Genomic DNA, 25103 nt, shown 5'->3' on the forward strand with positions numbered 1-25103 from the left:
GCTTGCTTCTCCACATCATGACGCTACAAAATGGAGGGGATGGGGGAGTGACAGCGGCGGAGGTTGGTTCCCGGGGGATCGAAAGGGTTGGTGATGGGGGTGAGGCGCATGGGGGCTCCTGACATGCCCGAAATGTTATTGAGGCTGCGAGACTTCTCATAGCCTGTCGCTGTGGTGACCGGGTTGTCATAGTTAGAGGGTTACATTAGGTTAGAGGTCAAGGGGTTACCGGAGAGGTGACAGAAGATAAGTGGTGTTTTTGGGAAAAGTAGTTTTAGGGTTAAAAACAGTTTAAATGCAGGACATTTGGTGCAAAATAAAGTAAAATTGCATAAATGTTTGTGGTTATTTTAAATGTTTTAATGATTATTATGTTATTTTTTCATGTTTAAGGAGGACATGGATATCATTTGGATGACAGAGAAAGATGTCGCGTTAAAATATATAATGGATTAGAAATAGCAAGGAATAGCGATTGTTATGAATAAATAGGTTTCAAAAAACAAAAACCACAATTTAAAAAAAAATCATACCAAATCAAGTCAAACCGAAAATCCAAATCAAGTGTTAAGGCCACAGACAAGGGACAGAGAGAAAGACAGACAGACGGGAGAGACAGGACAAAACAGGAAAATGAGTTATGAAAATATGGCATCAAAATTTTGCCACATCAATATAAAATGGTGCTGTCAGTAGTGTCAGCATACACAGTACAGCACAGTACAGTAGAATATAGTAGGGGGAGAGTACTGATGGATAAAACAGCTGGTGTCAAGCTCCAGTGACTTTTAGCTCCCTCTGGCACACACAAAGAGGGAAGAACACTCATGTGTCTCTCAGAAAAAGGGAGATATTAAGAAAGAGAGAGGGCAGACTCAGCATCCAGATGTTTTAGCCGCCAACACTGAATTCTAATCCTCCAGACAGACTTCAGACAGACGGACAGGGCAACAGTACATACAGTCAAAGCTCTATTCAGCACCTCCCCAGAATAACAACGTGACCAACTTGGACCTGGTGAAGTCGTCAGGATTTGGGAACAGAAACATCAGCAGAACATTTACTGTATGTGTGTGTGTGTGTGTGTGGTGGAAGACCTTATGAAAACTCTGACAGCTTCACCGGGCCCAACAGAACCTGGCTGCCTCCCCTTATTCACCATTTACACCTTCCTCTCGGAGCCCCCATCACAGTAGTAATGATCTCGGGTCAGTTTGACCTTTTAGATCATAACGAATAAAATGAATAAGATAATATTTGAATGTACGGAGGTGACCTGATCCTAGATCAGCACTCCTACTCTGAGACGGTTTGTGAATGCAGGCCCATACTCCCTCTCATGGTCCAAGCCTACCTTATTCCCCAGGGATGTAGTAGAACGTAAACATAAAACACAGTTTTTGCACCTTTTCATTTTGTGGATAGCCTCTATGCACATATTATTATGCCAGATTAGTGTTCGAATTTGCATTACTCCCAACTAGTCGTTGTGATGGCGTTCAGAATGTAGTTTTTGCCACTACTTCCTCAGCATTTCCTACAACTTGTGTCGGTCTGTTTGACATTTTTAGAGAACAGATGTCAATACCCTGGAGAATGACCAGGTAGAGCAAAAGAGATCAAGGTTTGACACAAGCTCAAGCTGTTGTTGCATCTGCCAAAATCTCACAACACCCCTTCAAGGGTGAGCCAAAAATCCAATACCACATTTTAAGAGTGAGCCAAAATCTAACACCATCCCTTTAAGAGTGAGCGAAAAGTCGCATTACCCTGCTCGGACATTGCATGCATCAACCAATGGTTGCATGCCACGTCATTGACTGTGCTGTCAGCAACGTCTGAGCAGTGGAACATGACCGTTATCTAACACCACCCCTTTAAAAACAAGCGAAAATCTAACACCACCCCTTTAAGAGTGAGTCGCTCTTTTCCAAGATACAATTTAGAGGAAAAAGTGGATATAAACCTCAACACATCTGACCAAGCAGTATAATTGTCAGGTTAGGTGGCATAACAGGATAGGTTTGATCATCCTCTGTTCTCTAAACTCAAAGCAGCCACATCTCCTCCTAATGTGACCTTTTTGTTGTCATGAATGACTTTTTTTTCATCGTTACTGATAATAGAGAATGTGGCCCTGGGTTAGGAATGAATGAGGGTGGAAAGGCAGTCACATCACATGTCATCAAACATAAACCTGGGATCCAATTCAATCAATCACAGATAAAGTGAAACCACACTGTGGTTTACGCCGTATACAAGGTCTCACAGACATTGTCATTGGATATTTTGATTTTGTAAAACCACATCTACCCTTAAAATACAGCATCAATATTCTGAATGAAACCTGCAGCCATGCTGAAAAAAACTGCATACATTTCAAGCTGGTTCATGCTGGTCTATACTGGTCAGTGCTGGTCGTCTGACCAGGATGGTCTGGTTCTGCTGGCCGACCAGTATGATCTAGCTGGTCTGACCAGCATGGTCTAGCTGGTTATCCTGGCAGACCAGCCTTCGTTGTGTTTCCGTTGTCTTTTCGCAGATGACCAGCCTTCATTGTGTTTTTGCTGGTGACCAGCATCAGCTAAATCAAAACCAGCATCAAGTCACATTATGCTGACTTACAAAGTGACGTTTAATTCCTATTGGAATCTAACCAGAGAGGATTTCCCACAGTCTGCATTCAGAATGACTGCCATGGTTTAGAAGATGAGGGGGGAGGGGTCGTTCAAAACTGCAGTTGTCAAGTCAACACGTCCGTCAGTGCAGCTGTGAACCGCATCACAAGAGACATCCCAAACGGGAGATGTATATATATAAAAAATGACATCATTAATGCAATTTCAATGTTGTTTGAGTTGCTTAGTGAACCACTAAATTAGCTTGAGAGGATTTTTACGCATCTTGTGCATGAGAACCCATTTAACTTTAAATGCTTGCTTATGTTCATAAGTATGGCCCACTGCTCACTGCAACCAAGTTGCTTGACATAGGCGTTTCAAAGAGCTGTCAGTCAAAGCGAGCTCATGAATATAAGCTCCCCGCCCACTCATCCTGTCTTTTCAAACTTCCTGGTACAGTAGTTAGCCATGAGAGAAAAGGTACTTTTCAGAATGACTGTTGGGTGCCATGTAGAACCCTTTGATTTGTCTCTGTAGGGGAAACTTTTTGAGTTCCATTTAGAACCCTCTCATGAAGAACCCTCTGGTTCCAGGTAGAACCAATGACAGGTTCTACAGTTATACTTATAGGATACTTCGGATGTGCCTGAAGTATCCTATAAGTATAAGTTCCCTGCTACTGAGTTGCAGTAAAATACAGTGGGCCATACTTATGAACATAAGCAAGCATTTAAAGTTAAATGGGTTCTCATGCACAAGATGCGTATCAGCCAATAGAAAAGTGTTGATTTACTTGTATGTGACGCTAAATTGTAGCTGGTCTCATCAGATAACATGGCACACGTTAGCCCTATGCTAACCTCAACAAATGGTACTGATTATGTCCTGGCACAACTTCTTCTTCTATGAAAGATCTTAGACTTTATATCGACCAACCAATGTAATTTCTTAAAATAGGTCAACCCTGGCCATTAGAGGGATAGTTTAAACCTACAAATTCAAGATTTACTACTGTAACAAAATGTTGTGTGCCAATATTGCAGTGATGCATCTTTGATTAGGCCACGTTGTTGTTTACGAGTTCCACACACATCCATGTGCTTTCACGGGGAAAATATAAACGAGGTCCTTACAACAACATAAACCTGTTCACTGCCGGTCCTTGATGCTCGATTCAAAACGCATGTGATGAAGTGGATGATTCTAATAATGCGTAGCCTATAAAACGTTGTAGCCCTACATTCAGGTGTACACGACCATGTAATATAGCCGATGCAATACGATCTGTATGTGTTTGTGTGCAAGGCTGAAGAAATAGGTAGCTCCATATTAAATTCATTCATAATCTTCATTTTCAAGCTGTTGGCTGTAGGCGTCCCTTTTCAACACAATAACACTTGGGCAGGAGCTCACCAGAACTGAGTACCGGCACCTCAAAATGTTCTACTGCACCCCTTATAAAATATCAGCTCAAAAGTATTGTACAGTTCCTGCACTTAAATATAAACAGTACCGGCACCCAAAATGAGTACCGGCACCTATTTTAGTCCAATTCAAGCACTGCACACAATACATGTAAATCAACATTTCAAAGGGGGGGAAACTCATGTGAGATTCAAACCCTTGCCACAATCTGCAACAATTACGTGGACTAGGCACTTTACACAGAGAGCAATTTGACCAGTCAGTCAAATACACGTGATAGTTGCTTTGATGATCAGAACATGCTGTTGGACTTAGTTATGTCAAGGACACTTCCAACTACTTTGACAATTTTAATTGTCTGACGCACCTGTGCCAGGATATAATCAGTACCACCTGTTGAAGTTCGCATAGGGTTAATTTGTTCCATGTTATCTGATGGGACCAGCTACAATTTAGCATTTGGTCACATGCAAGTAAATCAACGCTTTTCATTGGCTGATACGCATTTTGTGCATGTTAACCTTCAACTATTGCTTTTTTACAGTTGATTTACGGTGTTATTGTTTTTTAAATGACTTGTTGTTTACCTTACTTTCACTGCACATTGAAATGTATGTGGGGGCAATGTGCTGGCGGGGAAAAATAACATATTTGGGGGGCATGGTCTAAAATATGTTGTATTTCTGCCAATTGTTAGTGGAAGTATTGTACCAGTTTAAGAGGTTTTATCGTTAAGTTAATGAAGGTTGAGGAGGTAGAACTATCGCACAGTGCAGTGTGCTGCTCAATGAGTGCAGACATTGAAAACCGGTGCAATCATCTAGGTGTAATGTGTGGTGTCTGGGAGTCGGAATGGTGGCGAGTAGTGCAGACGAAATGGAGAAAAAGTTGATGAAGCAACAGCTGTGCTGGAATGCGAACAAATATGGGTGTCAGTCCCGATGGTATGGAGCGGGTGGATGAGGGTCAAGGACTGAAATGGTCTGTAGTGGAAAGACATAGGAAGAAGAGAGATCATGATACTGAAAGCAGTGGAGCGTTTAGTAAAGAAAGCATAAAGAGCACCAAGGTAGGAAGCAAAAGTAATAATGTGTCGGAGTGGAAAGACCACAGGGCCTCATTCAAACCCTATCTGACTAACTAATGCCGTAGAGAAAGATGTAGGTCAAATTAGCTTGGTTCATTGGAAATGGTAGACTGTTAATATTGTGTGGTAGACAGGCTCAGCAAGACAAGATTCTGAAAATGGAAAAGCTTAATGGGAAGAAGATTAAAAGCCATGTCCCTGGTGATTATGCTATATTGAGGGGAGTCGTCACTGGGGTCCTGATATCTATGTCCACAGATAATATCAAAGAACATGTGAAGGGAGGAAGAGTGACTGAGGCCAAAAGGTCGATCAGTAGGAAAGAGGGTCAAAGAAGTGAAGCCTATCAGTGCTGCTCAGGTTTGAGAAGGTTATGCCCGGGAAAGTACAGATAGGATTCCTTAGTTTCAATGTCAGAGATTTTGTCCCGTCCCCATTGCAGTGTTTTAAATGTCAAAGAATGGGATATGTAGCTGTTCAATGAAAAGGCAGGAAAAGATGTGTCAAGTGTGGAGGGGAACATGATTACAGTGAATGTGGGAGCAATGCGAAGGTTAAGTGTTGTAATTGTGTGGGGGAGAACACAGTGTAGCATTCGCAAGGTTAAAGGTTATTGTGGAGACGGCAAAAGAGATATTGGGGGATAACAGATGTTACTGGTGAAATGGTTGTTGACATGCTGAACAATCCTAAGGGTGGAGTGTTTCAGCATTATATAGGTCAAGTTTAATGGGGTAGGGGGGTTGGGAGGGGTTTTGGGAGAGGGTGTGGAAGAAGTTATTAGGGATTTATCTGTATTTTTTATTTTCATGGTAGTACAGAATTGGATAGATCATGATTGATTCCAGCACAGTAGGTAACGACATGCCCTTAAATGTTTGTTTGTGGACCGCCATGATATCATAGAAGAAGAATAAGGTTGAGCGCCTTATTTGTCCGGTCCCAGGAAGTTCATGTTTCATTTTCCTTAACTTACTGTTAGCTTGCTGCAAGCAGTTATTGTGAAATTCACAGTAACTTACTGTGCCTGATCTCTGTCACGCTCACTGACCTGATGATGTGACAGGAAGGTCAGTTTGCTACCAACCAAGAGGTTGAGGCCAGGTGAGGCAGGTTCCCAAGTGCACGCACCACCAGGAATGCTGAGTAGTTGTCACCTAATGTTATATGCTATCTTGTAATCAGAAAGGTTCAGGAAAGGTACAGTGAGCTGCTGGCTGCAAGTAAGTTCCTGTGCACTGTACAATAACTTACTGACATTTGGCTGCCAGTTAAGGTGCCAGTAAGTTACTGGCAGTTAGTTGTCAGTGAGTTACTAGCAGTTACTGGCTATTAAGTTACTGGGAATTTTTAACTGGTTGCCAATTAGGTAACGCAGAATTCAAAGCAACTTCGAGCCAACTCATTTCCATTATTAAGTTACTGTGAAATGTAGTCATGTTACGTTTGGTACCGGAGCTCCGAGGCATGCGTCGAAATTGCTAAGCAGCTAACTTCGAAGCAGTGTGCCGATGCGTGCATCACTTTATCAGTAGTACGTCATCAGTGATGTCCGAGACTTCGTTTGATTCCGTGCTTTTTCAAAACGCGTGTTTCAAAATGCGAGGTCCCACTGATTTCGCCGTGGTTCCGGTGCTTTCTTCGATTCCAAGCTGCTTTCAAACATTGACCTCTACTGGACACTGTACTTACAAATATAGTAATGATTTTGTACAAATATTTTAATCTGACCAGTAATTTATCAAGTAGAGTAGGGAACAATTCAGGGACGTGAGGGTATGAGGTCGAATCCTGTTGAAGGCACACTATTTAGAAATTTGTTTTATGTGAAACCACACTTTCTACACTGTTGTTCAAAAATGTGTTTTATTTGGTATAGTATAAGCTTCTGTCTTCAGCATCCTAAATAATGTCATAGATTCAGATTATGAAAAATAGTAAACTTTAAGGTAAAAAAGGGAAGCATGATGACAGATGTGAACCTGGTATTCCAACTGATTATAGGAGTTTTGATGAACAGTAGAGAAAGAAATACTTTATATGATAATCATACGCTGCTATTTATTGCTGACCAGGAGATGCAACTAATGTACATTGTGAACAGATAATGAAGCTCTGAGTAATGAACTGTTTTTCAGCACAATTTGGTGGAAGCGTCAAAGCCTTCAGAAAGCCTCGGTTTCTCATCACTACTGAAATGCACAGTAACCTCTTTTTTATTTGACCTTTATTTAACTAGGCAAGTCAGTTAAGAACAAATTCTTATTTTCAATGACGGCCTAGGAACAGTGGGTTAACTGCCTTGTTCAGGGGCAGAAGGACAGATTTTTACCTTGTCAGCTCAGGGATTCGATCTTGCAACCTTTCGGTTACTGGTCTAGCGTTCTAACCACTAGGCTACCTGCCACTACTTCTTAACAGTGCAGCTCTTTAAAACTTCTTAGGGATAGCCCCCTTTTTTTTTTTTTTTTGCCTAAATGACATACCCAAATCTAACTGCCTGTAGCTCAGGCCCTGAAGCAAGGATATGCATATTCTTGGTACCATTTGAAAGGAAACACTTTGAAGTTTGTGGAAATGTGAATTGAATGTAGGAGAATATAACACAATAGATCTGATAGAAGAAATTACAAAGAAAAAAACAAACTTTTTTTCCTACCACCATCTTTGAAATGCAAGAGAAAGGTCCCACTTCTAGCCATCACTCTGGTTGTAATTCCGATGGTGTCCACAAGATGGCAGCAGTGTATGTGTAGTGTATGTTCAGCCGGATAACTTGAAGTATGAGCGAGCTATAGGAGATTTAGTGTGAAGTCACCTAGGTACATATGGGCAAATCGTGAAAGAGACATTTGCAATCATAATACATTTTTCTGCAAGAATATTGTAAAATCTGTATACTTGAACTTTGATTTAGCTTTTCCAGTAGCCATATTATAAGTTCAACATTTGCAAAACAATCAGTTTTCATAACTTAACTTCATAACTATAATTTTGGTCCAAAAAGGAAAAGGCATGCTATCGCAAAAGGTTAGCACCTACATTTTGCGACAGACACAGGGTTTCCAGATATTCCCGTAAAGCCCAGCTCATTGGCTATATAGCTAGCTTTATTTGACCCCGATTGGTGCTTATTTGACAAAGATACAGTCATTCAAGTGAAGACCGCCTGCGTCATCGGCGTGCCATGAAGGCGTCGCTCTCTGACCAAATATGGTGTCCTATAGGATATACTACACCCCTAACAATATAGTGAAGTCTTGTTACATTCTAGGATCTCTGAGGAATACATACACACGTGATTTGACTCATTGAAACAACGTTTAGGGTGAGATTTTCACAGATTCCTTTCTTTGCAAATTGAACGAGTGGAAATACAAAATCGATGCTATATGGACCTTTTTAGGATATGAAAAATGATTTTATCTAACAAAACGACACTTCATGTTATCTCTGGGACCCTTTGGATGAGCAAGATTTCAGAATGTAAGTACACATTTCACCTTCAGAGGTGAATTTATCAAACATATCGCGGTGAAAAAAGTGTTTTGTTGTTAGGAGCCCTCCTCAAAACAATAGCATGGTTTTTTCCCCCCGCAGTAATAGCTACCGTAAATTGGACAGTGCAGTTATATTAACACGAATTTAAGGTTTCAGCCGATATAAGACACTTATATGTACCGACATTTGTTGTTTCTCTGTGGCCAATCTCTGTTATGCCCACAGACCTGGTGGGGTTAGCAGGTCATTCAGGTCACTAACAACCAGTTCAAACCCCCAGTTGGGTATAGTCTCAAGTAACCAACATTCAGCGGCAAACTGTCCTTTTACAGCGATAACACCTTAATTTCTTATTGGCAGACTCAACAGCCTTGGTTTCTCAAATGACTGCCTCACCAGGTTCACCAACTCAGATTGAGTTCAGTGTGTCAAATCGGAGGGCCTGTTGTCCGGACCTCTGGCAGTCTCTATGGGGGTGCCACGGGGTTCAATTCTCAGGCCAACTCTTTTCTCTGTGTACATCAATGATGTCGCTCTTGCTGCTGGTGATTCTCCGATCCACCTCTACGCAGACGACACCATTCTGTATACTTCTGGCCGTTCTTTGGACACTGTGTTAACAAACCTCCAGACGAGCTTCAATGCCATACAACACTCCTTCCGTGGCCTCCAACTGCTCTTAAATGCAAGTAAAACTAAATGCATGCTCTTCAACCGATCGCTGCCCACACCCGCCCGCCCATCTAGCATCACTACTCTGGGCGGTTCTGACTTAGAATATGTGGACAACTACAAACACCTAGGTGTCTGGTTAGACTGTAAACTCTCCTTCCAGACATTAAGCATCTCCAATCCAAAATAAAATCTAGAATCGGCTTCCTATTTCGCAACAGAGCATCCTTCACTTATTCTGCCAAACAAACCCTCGTAAAAACGGACTATCCTAATGATCCTTGACTTCGGCGATGTCATTTACAAACTAGCCTCCAACACTCTACTCAGCAAATTGGATGTAGTCTATCACAGTGGCATCCGTTTTGTCACCAAAGCCCCATATACTACCCACCACTGCGACCTGTATGCTCTCGTTGGCTGGCCCTCGCTTCATATTCGTCGCCAAACCCATCAGGTCATCTATAAGTCTTTGCTAGGTAAAGCCCCGCTTTATCTCAGCTCACTGGTCACCATAGCAGCACCCACCCGTAGCACGCGCTCCAGCAGGTATATTTCACTGGTCATCCCCAAAGCCATCTCTTCTTTGGCCGCCTTTCCTTCCAGTTCTCTAGCTGCCAGTGACTGGAACGAATTGCAAAAATCACTGAAGCTGGAGTCTTATATCTCCCTCACTAACTTTAAGCATCAGCTGTCAGAGCAGCTTACCGATCATTGCACCTGTACACAGCCCATCTGTAAATAGCCCACCCAACTACCTCATCCCCATATTGTTATAATTTATTTTTGCTCCTTTGCACCCCAGTATCTCCACTTACACATTCATCTTCTGCTCATCTATCACTCCAGTGTTAATGCTAAATTGTAATTATTTCGCCACTATGGCCTATTTATTGCCTTACCTCCCTAATCTTACTACATTTGCACACACTGTATATAGATTGTTCTATTGTGTTATTGACTGTACATGTGTTTATCCCATGTGTGTTGTTTGTGTCGCACTGCTTTGCTTTATCTTGGTCAGGTTGTAGTTGTAAATGAGAACTTGTTCTCAACTGGCCTACCTAGTTAAATAAAGGTGAAAAAAAAATTATAATATAATAATAATTTGTCAGAAAAACTTGATTAACTTGTTGTTTACCTTACTTTTACTGCAACCAGTAGCCTGTAGTGTACCGTAAAATGACGAACTTTTTAACAGTGCATTTTATAGCATAAATGGAAAACATGGTGGTTCTTCACAACCATCACAACAGTAGTGAACCCTTCCTGATATGCAGTGTTACACACATCACCACTGACAAAGAACCCCTGAAGAACCTTTTCTTTGTGTGTATGCTGGTCCAGCTGGTCTCCAAAACCACACCCATCATTATCATATTTCCCTGCATGCTCTATTGCTGTCTTTAGAATTGTTTGTTTCAATATCTATGTTTTTGCATAGAAAGAGAGTGAGTGAGTGAATGAATGAATGAATGAATGGTCCAATTATTGGATATCACTATTCAGTCTGGATTCCAATAGGAATTATAAATTCATTTTCAAGCCAGCATAACGTGACTTGATGCTGGTTTTGCAGGTGACCAGCTTATGTTTGTCATCAGTGTCAAAAACACAGCGAAGTCTGGTCGCCGGCAAAAACCCAACGAAGGAAAGGGAAATACCTAGTCAGTTGTACAACAATGCATCCAACTGAAATGTGTCTTCCGCATTTAACCCAACCCCTCTGAATCAGAGAGGTGCGGGGGGCTGCCATAATCAACATCCACGTCTTCGGCGCCCGGGGAACAGTGGGTTAACTGCCTTGCTCAGGGGCAGAACGACAGATTTTTACCTTGTCAGCTCGGGCTGGTCACTGACGAAAACACAACGAAGGCTAGTCACCAGAGAAAACCCAACGGAGGCTGGTTACAAGAGAAAACACAACGAAGGCTGGTCACAAGAGAAAACACAACAAAGACTGGTCACCAGAGAAAACACAACAAAGACTGGTCACCAGAGAAAACACAACAAAGACTGGTCACCAGAGAAAACACAACAAAGACTGGTCACCAGAGAAAACACACCAAGGGCTGGTCACCAGAGAAAACGCAACAAAGGCTGGCCTATGCTGATTTTTTTTCAGCAGGTAGTGCGGTTTCATTCAATATCTGTAGTTGATTAAATGTGGGCCATAGTCGCCAACAGCATGGGGAGAGGTTGTAGGCTCCCATCCCTCTCCTCACAGTGTCACAAACCAACAAACAAAATGAGAGACAAAACATGGGTCATCACAAACAATACAAAATATGAAAAGAACACAACACAAAATAATATAACGCTGAATTACTATCACAATTACCAGGTGTTAATATCATTACTGCACTTCCATCCTCTCCAGAAAATAGATTATTTGTGCCTCTGTCTGGAATTTAGAACACCACACCGAGGGGCAGGTTTGGGGTTGGGGAACACTGGGCCAATGTTGTTGCGGCCGGATTAGTTAGTAAATCAGTTTGACGCCAGGCTCTTACATTAATGCATAGCCTATAGGAGCCACTCAGTCATGGGCTGGTGCTGTGAACAGGAGGCATGCTGGGTAATACTGCCCGGGTAGTACAGCTATGCGACAGATCTGGGTCATCGTGTTCCTCACAACCTGACCATTCCTCTTGGCCGAGTGGGTGTGATGAAAGTGTGTGTGTGTGTGTGTGTTTTAATGGTTTGTGTGCCTGTTTGAGGGTACAGTAATTTCCAGGATTCTGTATTCAAACATGTACTGTTAATGTGTCAAATTAATGATGTGTAAATACATGTGCATGTGTCTACTCTCTAATTACAATATATTTACGCATTAGCATGAATTGCCGTTTTCATATCTTTACACATGCATCTGACTAGCATCACTTTAGGTGTAGGGTACAGTACACACATGATTATTATTCAAAGGTACAGTACATGGCTGTGTAGGATAACCTCCTGCCTTGGTCTTTCTCTATTCAAACTCTTGTGTTCGAGACGTCGACCCTTGTAACAGCCCTCATCAATCCCAGCAGCTCTTAGCTGATTAGGAAGTGTGTGTGTGCGCGCAGGGTTCCACAAGCCGTGGGGGGGGAGGGGGTTGATTGAGCTCGATACCTCCCAACCGGGTTGGCCCGTCGTGTCCTACAGTAATGTGACATGTTTGTTTTTTTAGGCCTCGCTTAGCTCAGCTCACTGAGACCAGGACAGGACCAGGATAGGGACGAAGGCCCTGCTCAGGGGAAGTTGAGGTGGGAAAGAACAACGTGGTAACCATGAGTAAACACTGGTAGCCTTTGGTAACGGCTGGTAGCCGTTGGACGGATTCCAGCCATACCAAGCGTAATGATTCATTTGTTGAATTGTAATGTATGTCATGATACAGGGCCGGGAGGTTTTCCTTGGTCAGGTCACAGGGTTGGGGAAAACTCTGGGCCCTCGTTATATAACTCTGAACTAGAGCCTTGGGATTTTCTTGGTCGGATCAGGTGGTCTGGACAAAACTCCTGGACCTATATAATGTCTTAGAACTAGGCTATGTGTAAATACAATGGATAGATAGGTGAATGTGTGGTTGGTAGTGACAATTTGATCGGCCAATAGTCATTAGCCATACTGTTCATCTACCGTTACCCAGATCACCTCCTTCACAGCACCCAACACGCCATGCAACATGCACCTTACAACTAGGGGGTGACAGAGAGAGAGAGAGAGAGAGAGAGAGAGAGAGAGAGAGAGAGAGAGAGAGAGAGAGAGAGAGAGAGAGAGAGAGATAGAAGTACAAGCAAAAATGGTTCATTAAATTATCGCCAAAAAATGTCAAACCATAAATATCAACAAAGAGTGCTAAATAATATAATAATAATTATAATAATAATAAATTTGCCAATTAACGGTACAAATATGATCTATTTTTGACTTTATCAGGAACTCCTATTGTTTGATTAGCACTCTGGAGAACTTAACTCTGTTTCATAGCTTAATTCTTGACACAAATGCATACCTTACTACCACACACACACTCGAACGAACGCAAGCACCCACACACACACGCCATAAAACAAGATGAATTGAAGCTGGCCTGTTGGTATGCGATCTGTAGTTTGGCCAAGAAGTTGTGAGGTCACACAATATCCATTGCCGAAGCTTTCTTGCTCGGGAAACATGCATTGTGCTTCACGATCAAAGATGATCAATGCTATTAGATCTCAGACTATAAAAAAACGTTTAGATTTGTAAAAGCTAATGGACGTAATTCTACTCCATTCTTGCATTTAATCCTTACATATATCAGGTTGAACACATTCACGCCACTCTACAGGACTTCATGGCAAAGCCTGGTTGTTTAATGCAGCAGAATACAGCACTGTTCCTGCCAAAGCCGTGACATACCAGCTTGATCCTCCTGTACCCTTTTCACACTACCGAGCCAAACAGAGCCGAGCCAAACCAAGCTGTACTGCGCTGGCCTGGTTAGTGGTTACGCATTCACTACAATTGCTGGAACTCTGCTGGAATGGACAATGTGAAAATAAGATTTGTGAGCCAGCTCAGTATGGTTCAGAATGGTTCCGGTCGGCTTGTTAGTGTGAAGATTGTGTTACAGAGGAGGAGGGCAGGAAGCTAGTCGGTTGTACGTACCTCAGGTCAAACTTTAGTTATGCTACGCAGGTGCAATGACTGGGGATGTCCTGGGGATGGGATGGAACGGAACATGGAAGTTAGTCTGAGAGGGGGAGGGGGAGGGGATTGAGGGAAACAAGGGGGTACAAGGGGGCAAATATTTCCCCCAGGGCAAATCCACATGCAGATAAGGTTTCCAATATCAGAGTTGCTATATACGTTGTATATAGCAACGTATACGGCAGCCATTTTGTAGTACATCTAGTGTTTGGATCGTTGGCAGTGGATGTAAATAAATATGCACGCTCAGGTAGTTGTCAGATACTGTATAGGCTATATACTCCAGTATTGTGCACTAGATACCTTTGTAGCAATAGAGTTCAATAATATGTGTGCTGTAGTATCACTGAAGTACAACTGTGGTATCACTGTAGTAGTATTACTGTGGTACAACTGTGGTATCACTGTAGTAGTATCACTGTAGTATTACTGTGGTACAGTATCACTGTAGTATCGTATCACTGTAGTATCTATCACTGTAGTATTAAATAAATGCATATAATGTACATTGTTTTAAACTGCTAAATATCTTAATTTGCATAAATGTTTTATTACTTTCCCACTTTTTTGTATTATATACAAAGTATTATATATTTGCATTGGCTGATTATTGTTATGTCACATTGCGAAGCAACATGTAGATTTGTAATCACCCGAGGCAATATTTGAAACACATTTTTCACATTTATGGATGTATGACAGACAACACAATTGGCACAGTAACCATACATACAGTAGACAATCTGTATGTATTAGACATAGCATGACAAACTGAACCCCGTTTTAACACACCCCACACCTTATCCCCAAAGAACATCGAGTTGATTCATAGGAGACCACGCTAAGGCCTAGACGGCCAGCTCTCTGCTATGTCACATGGACACCATACATGAACACACATGCAGAACACACATTACTTACGATGGGGAGAGGGAGAGGGGCACTATAGATGAATGAATAAACCTACTACATCTCCTCCTGATTGAAGAATCTAATCCAACTGTTCTTTTCCTAATGCATATTGCATGTACCTTGTAGGTGGCACATGATGGAGAGAAAGACAGAGATGAGAGAGAGAGAGAGAGAGAGAGAGAGAGAGAGAGAGAGAGAGAGAGAGAGAGAGAGAGAGAGAGAGAGAGAGAGAGAGAGAGAGAGAGAGAGAGACAAAATGGGGTGGAAAAGAAAGAGAGAGGGAGAGGACTGAGGGCAGAAAAGAGAGATTGAGGGTGGAAGAGAGAGAGGGAAAAAGAGTAAGATGGAGAGAAAGAGAGAGGGGGGGACAGGACAGACAGAGAAAGAGATATTCTATGAGGTGAAAAGGGTTAGTTTAGTATTATGGTAATATTGGACGTAATCTAAGAAACAGGAAACAGTTTATTGTACTAACACTGCTACAATGAACATAACCCATAGATGTATATTACACATATATGTTCTGTATATACAGAGGATAACCAGAGTATATACAGTAGAAATGATTCCATGTTGGCGTCAATGACCGAGATAGGACAATAAATAACACACACACGCACACACACAAGCATGCACAGACCCACACCCTCCAGGACTCTATGTCACAACCAGTAAATCCCAGTCTATTTGTTGACATAATGCGGACTCTATGTCACTGTCACATGCAGTATATCCCAGTCTATTTGTGGACATAATGCGGACTCTATGTCACTGTCACATGCAGTATATCCTAGTCTATTTGTTGACATAATGCGGACTCTATGTCACTGTCACATGCAGTATATCCCAGTCTATTTGTTGACATAATGCGGACTCTATGTCACTGTCACATGCAGTATATCCCAGTCTATTTGTTGACATAATGCGGACTCTATGTTACTGTCACATGCAGTATATCCCAGTCTATTTGTTGACATAATATATAATCGTGCCTGCCTGATTTGGCAGACAGTATTTTCACCTGCTGATTCTAAAAGACATCCTATTGGTTTAGATCGAGGGGAGTTGAGCGCATATTGTCATGTACAGCATTGGATTTATTTTTTATATTAGCTGTTCAATGGTCAATATTAGCAATATAAGTGTAATATTATCTTTGTCTTTAATCTGCAGTTTTACAATCACTGCATCACATACCCAGGTATATAAACCTACAGGGATCCTGAGGCAAACCTCAGGCAAAGTCTACCGCCAATAATCAAAGTCCATTCTAAAAGGCCATTGATTATCAAGACAGCCTGGTTTGAACAACAAAATGGGTGCCATGAGATTGCTAATTAAAATATGTGTGTGTGTAGGGGGGGGGGGGGGGGGGGGGGAGAAAGAAGGGGGAAAGGGAGGGGAAGAGAGAGAGGGGGGGGGGGCAAAGTGTCAAAGAGAAAGAGGGAGAGGGAAAGTGAGAAGCAGAGAGAAATAGGGAGAGAACACCATTGTGGAACGGCATCTCCTTCCGTCCATCAATGATTCCGAGTGCAGCACAGAGAGAGCAGCAGCCTAATGGCGGTGGTGCTTTGTGTCTACGGGGGGAAATCAATTGTAGAAGAGATCAACTGGAACAGCGCACATGAGAGAGATTAATTGTACGGACCCCAGATTCTAAACGAACCCACTCCAGTCACATATGGCATCCTATTCCCTATATAGTGCACTACTTTTGACCAGTGCACATAGAGGGTAGTTATCTTCATAGGGAATAGGGTGCCATTTGGGAAGCAACCCTGGACTACTCCAGTGTTTTAAAAGCAGAGCCTGACAGGCTGTAAGTGCCACTCAAGCTGCTCTCAGTGTAAGAGCCCCAGGGGAACACTTTGGTCCTAGATCAGCTCTTACAGGACAAAGGCACTCTGCTCCACTAGGAGTCCTTAGGGAGGGGATTCACCCTGGTCCCGGATCAGTCTGTCTAGGGTTAATAGGGATAGAGGCCACTTCTGGATTTGATGAGGTCTTTCGACAAATAATACATTAGAATTAATAGTACATGAGAATAAAAAGCAAAATTCTACAGAATGTAGAATAAAAAATTATAATAATACAATGTGAACTCAGTGCATCGTGGGAGCATGGTTTGATGACTACGTGTAGCATTATCTGATTTGATTACTTACAACACATAGCACAACACATTTACACATTATTAAAGTGAAAGAATTATGCAATCATTCATTTTAATAATCTAACCCAGAATGCTTTGCACAAAAGTCCCAGAATGCTCTCTTCCACTGTTTCCTTGGCAACAGTGGGAAATAAGGAGAAAAGGGAGAGCGAGAGCGAGAGAGAGAGGAAAAGAAGAGGAGCGGTAAAGATATAGAAGGAAAGGAGGTGGAAAAAATATATATTCCACAGTACATTACAGACAAGAAAATAATAACCACCAATAAACAAATTATACACACATCACATGTACATAAAACACAACACAATATCGACACACACCCTCAAACACACCAATTACACTATTACACTATACAATATTTATCAGAGGAAAGTATTACAGAGAGAGGGAGAGAAAGGCTGCTTCCCAATATGTCCTTTCTCCTGAAGTGTACGCTTGTGCTTTCCCCCAGCGCATTTGAAAAGCATTGTAACCATTGGATTTGCTCTAGACAGAGTTTCCACCATATGTTTCAGGCATACCAATCTTTTTCTTTTAAATCCATGAGGGTAGTGAACAAGTGCACACTTCGGGAGTAAGGACAGATATTGGGACGCAGGGTACAGACGTAAGGAGCCCAACCCTCCAAGCTTTAACCTTTCCTGACCTCTGCACTTTAGCATTTGTCAACAGAGGTCAAAGCTGCACGCGTCATAAAATAAACCACATTAAAATAAAGCCATAAACCAGCAGAACCCCTCCGGGCACAGAAACAATGGAGAAGCGCCAGAAGGAGGAGGAAGAAGGGGAAGAAGGGGAGGTTTAAAGCACTATATCCCACTTTAAAAGCGGAAGGCCGGCAGCCATTTTGGGACGCCTTTGGAGGATGGCTTTTTTCGCTTTTAGAGTGTGGAGGAAGCTTCTATTATTATTACAGGGCTGTCAGGGGCTGTGGCTCACACTCTGTCACCACTAACACCAGTCAGCTAGTCATCACAGACCGTACAGCTACTAACGTCACTTACCTGGCACTGCACTGTGTCTGTCTGATGGTTGGTCCGTCAGTCGGTCTGTTTGTCGGTCCGTCAGTCGGTCTGTTTGTCGGTCTGTCTGCTTGTAAATCAGTCTGTCTGCTTGTAAATCAGTCTGTCTGCTTGTAAATCAGTCTGTCTGCTTGTCTCCCAGTCTGTCTCCCAGTCTGTCTCCCAGTCTGTCTCCCAGTCTGTCTCCCAGTCTGTCTCCCAGTCTGTCTGTGTGTAACACTACGTGTGTGGAGGGGTGCCCAGTGCCGGTAAGCCTTTCAGTCCCAAAGTGTGTACAGTATCTAGACTAGACCTCTATGTTTTGATCTAGCCTGGCCTTGTGCTCTCCCACTAAAGGACTGAAGCACACCTTAAAAGCACTAGACTCGTGAACAGTGTTTCAGCACAGCCAAATGCATCCCCCACTCCAGCCACTGACATTCATACATCTACCGCTGTGTAGACTACGATAGCTTGACATCTTGAGTCAATGCCACTCGTATAGGGACATTTGTGGTGGTTGGGGATTAGGGAGCAGGCATAGATATGATCCAGAGTCAGTCTTGGTTTAGGGTTGTAAAGGAGAATGGAGAGGATTTAGGTCCAATGGACTGACCCTGGACCAGCACATAGGGCCTGGGCTCCCCCCTGGTACTGTGATGAAACAATGTTCTGGTCACCTCAGAGTGGAGGTCCGTTCCAGAAAAGAGAGAGAAGTAACCAGCTTTCACTTCAAGAAATGAACCAGTACACACCAGTGGCCTTTACTCTGCTACCAGTTTATATAGACAAACATGTTCACACTGATTTGGTCTAATCATCTGGATTTAAGTCCGTCACAGTTTTTTTTCTCTCAGAATTCTCCAATTGTGTATGGATTATACAGTATATTGGATTTGTGTATCGTTTGTGTGACTGTTTGTACACTGCTAAACAGGACAGTTGTACAGGTGTCTCTGAGTAAGGAGAGAGGAGACCGTACCAGAGGAAAGAGCCACGGGAGCGAGAGGAGGACACGGCGACACAAAACAAAAACCGACAACAAAAACAACGGGAGCACAAAGGAAAACGCAGAACACAACAACCGACAGACGGACGGAGAGACTGGGGAGAGGACAGCGACAAACAGACAAGTGTAACACAGAGCAACAAGAGCCGACATACAAACGCATGACACGACACAACCTGAGGAGGGAGACAACAACAACAGACACGTCAGAAGACATGGCCCCCCTCACAACCCCACCCCCACCCCTCTCCATGGTGGTCCTAACACACACACACACACACACAGCAGAGAACAGAGGGCTAGCATCGCAGCCGACACAAACACACAGATATACACGCAAACACCTTTGCACGCACACAGCGCTAGCCGACGGACAGAGGGACATCCACAGCCAAACACACGTACCGTAGCTCATTCACACACACACACACACACACACACACACACACACACACACACACACACACACACACACACACACACACACACACACACACACACACACCCAATCAGAATATTGTGTTATGTTGGTAGCGTTGCGTAGTGGCTTAATTGGTCAAATGGGTCATGAAGGGTTCAGTTTACGGTGTGTAACAGGGCTCTAAGACGGGGAGTCGAGGGGTAGGCTACAAGTACGTGTGGTGGGAAATCCTGTGTGTTGTGTGTGCGGAGTAGAGTTCTGAGAGGGCGCATTTGAGTGGAGGCCGGGGCTGAGATTGCAGACGAGGTCTCGGGGAAGGAGGGAAGGAAGGATGGAGGGAGGAGATGAGGAGGGGAGATGGCCATCATATCGCTCACATCACATTACATAACGCCATTTAGCCTCCCATCGCACAATTAAGCCCAGCTCCCCCTCTCTTTCTTCCTCTCTCTCTCATCCTCTCTTTCTCCCTCTCTTTCTCCCTCTATTGGATCCAATGAGTCATGTAGGTCTAATCGACCCCATTCGCTCAGGGCACATTATCTCACCCCTCAGTGGAAAACGGTTGTGGCGTTTTGGTGGCGAGAGAGAGAAAAGAGAAGGTCGAGTAAGAGAGAGAATAGAGAGAGTGGATGAGAGAGAGAGACAGAGGACTACACTGGTCTGCAGAGACTGAGAGGGGGTTTGGGGTCATCCAGAGAGCAGAAAAGGAGGTTAAAGGTTGTGCGTCTGTCTTGTCTGTCTGTGTGTGTGTGTGTCTGTAATGTAAGGTTAAGCACAGAAGTTGAACTGAATGAAATTGACCAGAGGCTAAGCCATAGTTGTGGCGAGCTGTGTTAAATGTGGGGAGATGTAAACACATACATTTCCAAACATACATTGATGTACAGGGCCCTCCTGATTTATTGTCACCCTCTGTAAATATGACGGAAAAAAAGACAGTGAAAAAATGTCCTTGTTGTTTATCAGCTTGATCTTGAACTCAAAATATCATAGGACTCTGATCTTTAATTGAGTTATAATTGTAAAAAATATATAATAATTGGCACTCCTAGAAATTCTTATGAACAAAATCTAATTCATGTATATTTCGATTAATATTTTACTTTTTTAACTTCATCTGACTATTTGGGAAGTCTTAAGTGGTCCATCCATGACTTCCTGTTTCACTGGAGTATAAATATGAGGTGACACACTGGCTAAACTCCCTTAGTCATCCATCAACATGGGAAAGGCCAGAGAACACACAAATGAAATGAGATTAAAGGTTGTTGACCTTCACAAATCAGGCAATGGCTATAAAAAGATAGCTATGAGCCTGAAAATACCCATCTCCACTATTAGGGCAAGAATTAAGAAATGTAAAACAACTGGAGCTGTGATAATCCTGCCTGGAAGAGGACGCAAGTTTATTTCCCCCCCACGCACAGTGAGAAGGATGGTTCAAGAGGCAAAAAAAATCTCCAAGAATCACAGTTGGAGAATTGCCAAAGTGTGTTACATCTTGGGGTCACCAACTCTTCAAAACTACAATTAAACACCCCCTCCATGCCAACAAGTTATTTGGAAGGGTCGTCACCTCTGCTGTCACCAAACCCCAAATGTAAGCGTGTGGAGTTTGCTAAATGCAATTGGAACTTTGATTGGAACCAGGTTCTATGGTCTGATGAGACTAAAATAGAGCTTTTTGCCAACAAACACCAGAGGTGGGTTTGGTGTAAAAAGAGCCGTGGTCATTGATAAATAACCTAAACCCCGCTGTGAAGTATGGTGGTGGATCTGTGATGTTGTGGGGCTGTTTAACTTCCAAAGGCCCTGGGAACCTTGTTAGGATACATGGCATCATGGACTCCATCAAGCACCAGGAGATTTTAGGCCAAAACCTGTCTGCCTCTACCAGGAGGCTAAAACGGGGTCATCCGGCAGGACAATGATCCCAAGCATACCTCTGAATCCATACTAAAATGGTTCACTGACCATAGAATCAAGCTTTGGCAATAGCCATCCCAGTCCCCTGACCTAAACCCCATTGAATACCTGTGGGGTGAGCTGAAGAGGAGAGCCCACAAGCGAGGACCAAGGACTCTGAAGGATCGGGAGAGTTTCTGTATGGAGGAATGGTCTCAAATCCCTTCCTATGTGTTCTCCCACCTCATCAAACATCATAGGAGACGACTCAGAGCTGTTATCTTGGCAAAGGGAGGGTGCAAAAAGCACTATATGCAGGGGTGCCAATAATTGTGACATGCATGTTTTTGAATAAAAAATGTTTTTCTTGATGACAATTTTTTTTCTATGAATAATTTTAACTCAATTAAAGGTCAGATTCATATTATATTTTGAGTGTAAGATCAAGCTGATAAACAACAATTACATGTTTTCACTGACTTTTTTTGTTCAAAGTGTTGACCTAGGGTGTCAATAATTCAGGAGGGCACTGTATGCACACACACACACACACACACACAAACACTTTCACATGCACGAACACACACACACGAACACACACATAAGCACGCACACGCATCCTAACACGCACGCACGAACACGCACACAAACGCACGCGCACACCCGCGAACGAACACACATACATTTACCCTCCCAACCTACACTTAGGACCATATTCCACCATGAAAATGTTGAACCAAACTTTAAAGCTTTACTGTAACAAGCAATTAACTGTCATGCATTCTTAAACATACAACCTTTCAAGAGTGTGTGTGTGTGTGTGTGGGGGGAGGGGGGGGGGGGGGGGGGTACCATGTTACTTCATGTGTGTGTGTGCTTTGATGTGGTTTGTGTGCGTTTGTGTGTGCATGTGCGTGTGTGTGTGGATGCACGCTTGCCATGTTACTGTGTGTTTGCTCATTGTGCTTTCATCCAAACTTTGGTATGTGTCTTTTGTGTTACCTCTGTATCGCTATGGTTTGATCCAGGAGGAGGCAGAGTTTGCATTGAGGTCCTGCTGCAGCAGAGGCCCCTCCGGCTTGAACCACTCCTCTCCTGGGGGGAATGCCGGGCTGGCCGCTGCAGCGTCTGGTGTTTGTTGTGAGGGGAGTGTTGGAGTGGGGTTTGTAGAGGAGTGTATTTGGGATCGGGGATGCCAGGGGCAGGCCGGGCAGGGGGGTTCGTTTTAGGTTGAGGTGGCGGTTCAAATTGGCGGGTGGAAGGGGTTGGATTGTTGGAGGTAGAACCATGGGGATGTCAGGTGAAAGAGGAAGTGGGTGAGTGGCACAAGGTAAATGAAAAAAAGCATGCATGTCCATTGAGAAAGCATGGAGGGGAGGAGGAGAGGGGAGAGGAGGATGAATGGAGGGTGGAGCGATAGCAAGCCGACAGGGTGTGGAGAGGAGAGAGACAAAGAGGAAGAAAGCATGACCAATAAATGAGAGCCAGAATGAGAGCCACAATATAGATATACCCATAGATAGATAGAAAGATACACTACATAACCAAAAGTATGTGGACACCTGCTCCTCGTCCTTATGGGCATTAATATGGAGTTGGTCCCCCTTTGCTGCCATAACAGCCTTCACTCTTCTGGGAAGGCTTTCCACTAGATGTTGGAACATTTCTGTGGGGACGTGCTTCCATTCAGCCACAATGAAGCATTGCTCGACCTCACTAATGAGCATTAGTGAGGTCGAGCACTGATGCTGGGCGATTATGCCTGGGTCGCAGCCGGCGTTCCAATTCATCCCAAAGGTGATCGATGGGGTTGAGGTCAGGGCTCTCTGCAGACCAGTCAAGTTCTTCCACGCCGATCTCGACAAACCATTTATGTATGGACCTCGCTTTGTGCACGGGGGCATTGTCATGCTGAAACAGGAAAGGGCCTTCCCCAAACTGTTGACACAAAGTTGGAAGCACAGAATCCTCTAGAATGTCACTGTATGCTGTAGCGTTAAGATTTCCCTTCACTGGAACGAAGAGGCCTAGCCCAAACCATGAAAAACAGCCCCAGGCCATTATTCCTCCTCCACCAAACCTTACAGTTGGCACTAAGCATTAGGGCAGGTAGCGTTCTCAGCCAGATGGTGAAGCGTGATTCATCACTCAAGAGAACGCGTTTCCACTGCTCCAGAGTCCAATGGGTTTACACCACTCCAGCCGACGCTTGGCATTGGCATGGTGATCTTAGGTTCGTGTGCGGCTGCTCGGCCATGAAAAACCCATTTCATGAAGCTCCCGATGAACAGTTATTGTGCTGACGTTGCTTCCAGAGGCAGTTTGGAACTCCGTAGTGAGTGTTGCAACTGAGGACAGATGATTTTTACGTGCTATGCTCTTCAGCACTCTGCGGTCCCATTCTGTGAGCTTGTGTGGCCTACCACTTGCTCCTAGACGTTTCCACTTCACAATAACAGCACTTGCAGTTGACCGGGCAGCTCTAGCAGGGCAGAAATTTGACGAACTGACATGTTGGAAAGGTGGCATCCTATGACGGTTCCACGTTGAAAGCCACTGAGCTCTTCAGTAAGGCCATTCTACTGCCAATGTTTGTCTATTGAGATTGCATGACTGTGTGCTCAATTTTATACACCTGTCAGCAATGGGTGTGGCTTAAATAGCCAAATCCACTCATTTGAAGGGGTGTCCACATACTTTTGTGTATATAGATAGATAGATAGATAGATAGATAGATAGATAGATAGATAGACAGACAGCATGAATACAGGCAGTAGAAGACAGATTGACAGCCAGATGCAGTGTGATAGCTATTCAGTCAGCGATCGTACTGTACAGATCTCGTTTCAGAACAGGCTGTGAAAATGTGCATTTAAAGCTGAAGAAAGAAAAAAACAAAGCCTAAACCGGTGGGTTGAAATAAGAGTACGTGTAAGTGCCTGTATGTCGAAAAACGATATGATTAATAATTGAATACTAATATATGCCATTTAGCAGATGTTTTTATCCAAAGCGACATACCGTCATGTGTGCATTCATTTTACGTATGGGTGGTGGAACCCACTATACTGGCGTTGCAAGCGCCAAGCTCAACCAACTGAGCTACAATGGACCACTATTGATATGTACTGATATTGTATTGACATGTACCAAACTCTGGCAATAATACCTATATGTTATTTTACAACTCCAGCGTTCCAAAACGGGAATGCAAAGCACCACAGCACATTTAGATGTACAGTAGTAGACGTGGGGTGCCAATGTAATTGAATACAGCATGTGGGAACTGGGCCAACAAAATATCAATCCATTGATATTTCACTTATGCCATAATGTGGCATGACCCAGTTCATATAGGAAGGTCTGGAGAGTGAAACAGCTCAAAACAGCCTGTGGATATTGTAAGTGGGGTCTATGACTGTCAGTCAAAATGATTGGTTATGAGGAATATGAAGAGGGGGAGGGGTTAGGGGAGAGGAGAGGAGGTAGGGAACTACCTGGTGTGTGTGTGTGTGTGTGTGTGTGTGTGTGTGTGTGTGTGTGTGTGTGTGTGTGTGTGTGTGTGTGTGTATGGGAGTGTCATGAGCACACAGTGAGTGTTGAGCTGCTGAGTGTCGAGCTACTGAACCCTTGGGTGTGGCGGAGCGCTGCCCCTGACTCTGACCCCGGCTCTGACCCCGGCCCTGACCC

General features: G+C 43.5%; 1 protein-coding gene across 2 annotated transcripts in view; it reads right to left on the bottom strand.

Moving 5' to 3' along the window:
* Positions 1-23: 23 nt before the first annotated feature.
* Positions 24-25103, bottom strand: part of LOC120044430 (potassium voltage-gated channel subfamily C member 1-like) — a 75513-nt gene continuing 50433 nt past the window's right edge. Inside the window, exon 4 of one of the 2 annotated variants that reach the window (XM_038989077.1) lies at positions 24-169. In XM_038989077.1, the coding sequence (XP_038845005.1) occupies positions 24-169 (146 nt within the window). Of the gene's footprint in view, positions 170-22425; positions 22542-25103 lie in introns of those variants that run through there. The other variant, XM_038989078.1, reaches the window with a different exon arrangement.

Source organism: Salvelinus namaycush, chromosome 3 (genome assembly GCF_016432855.1).
Source record: "Salvelinus namaycush isolate Seneca chromosome 3, SaNama_1.0, whole genome shotgun sequence".
In the NCBI taxonomy this organism is placed as follows: Eukaryota; Metazoa; Chordata; class Actinopteri; order Salmoniformes; family Salmonidae; genus Salvelinus; species Salvelinus namaycush.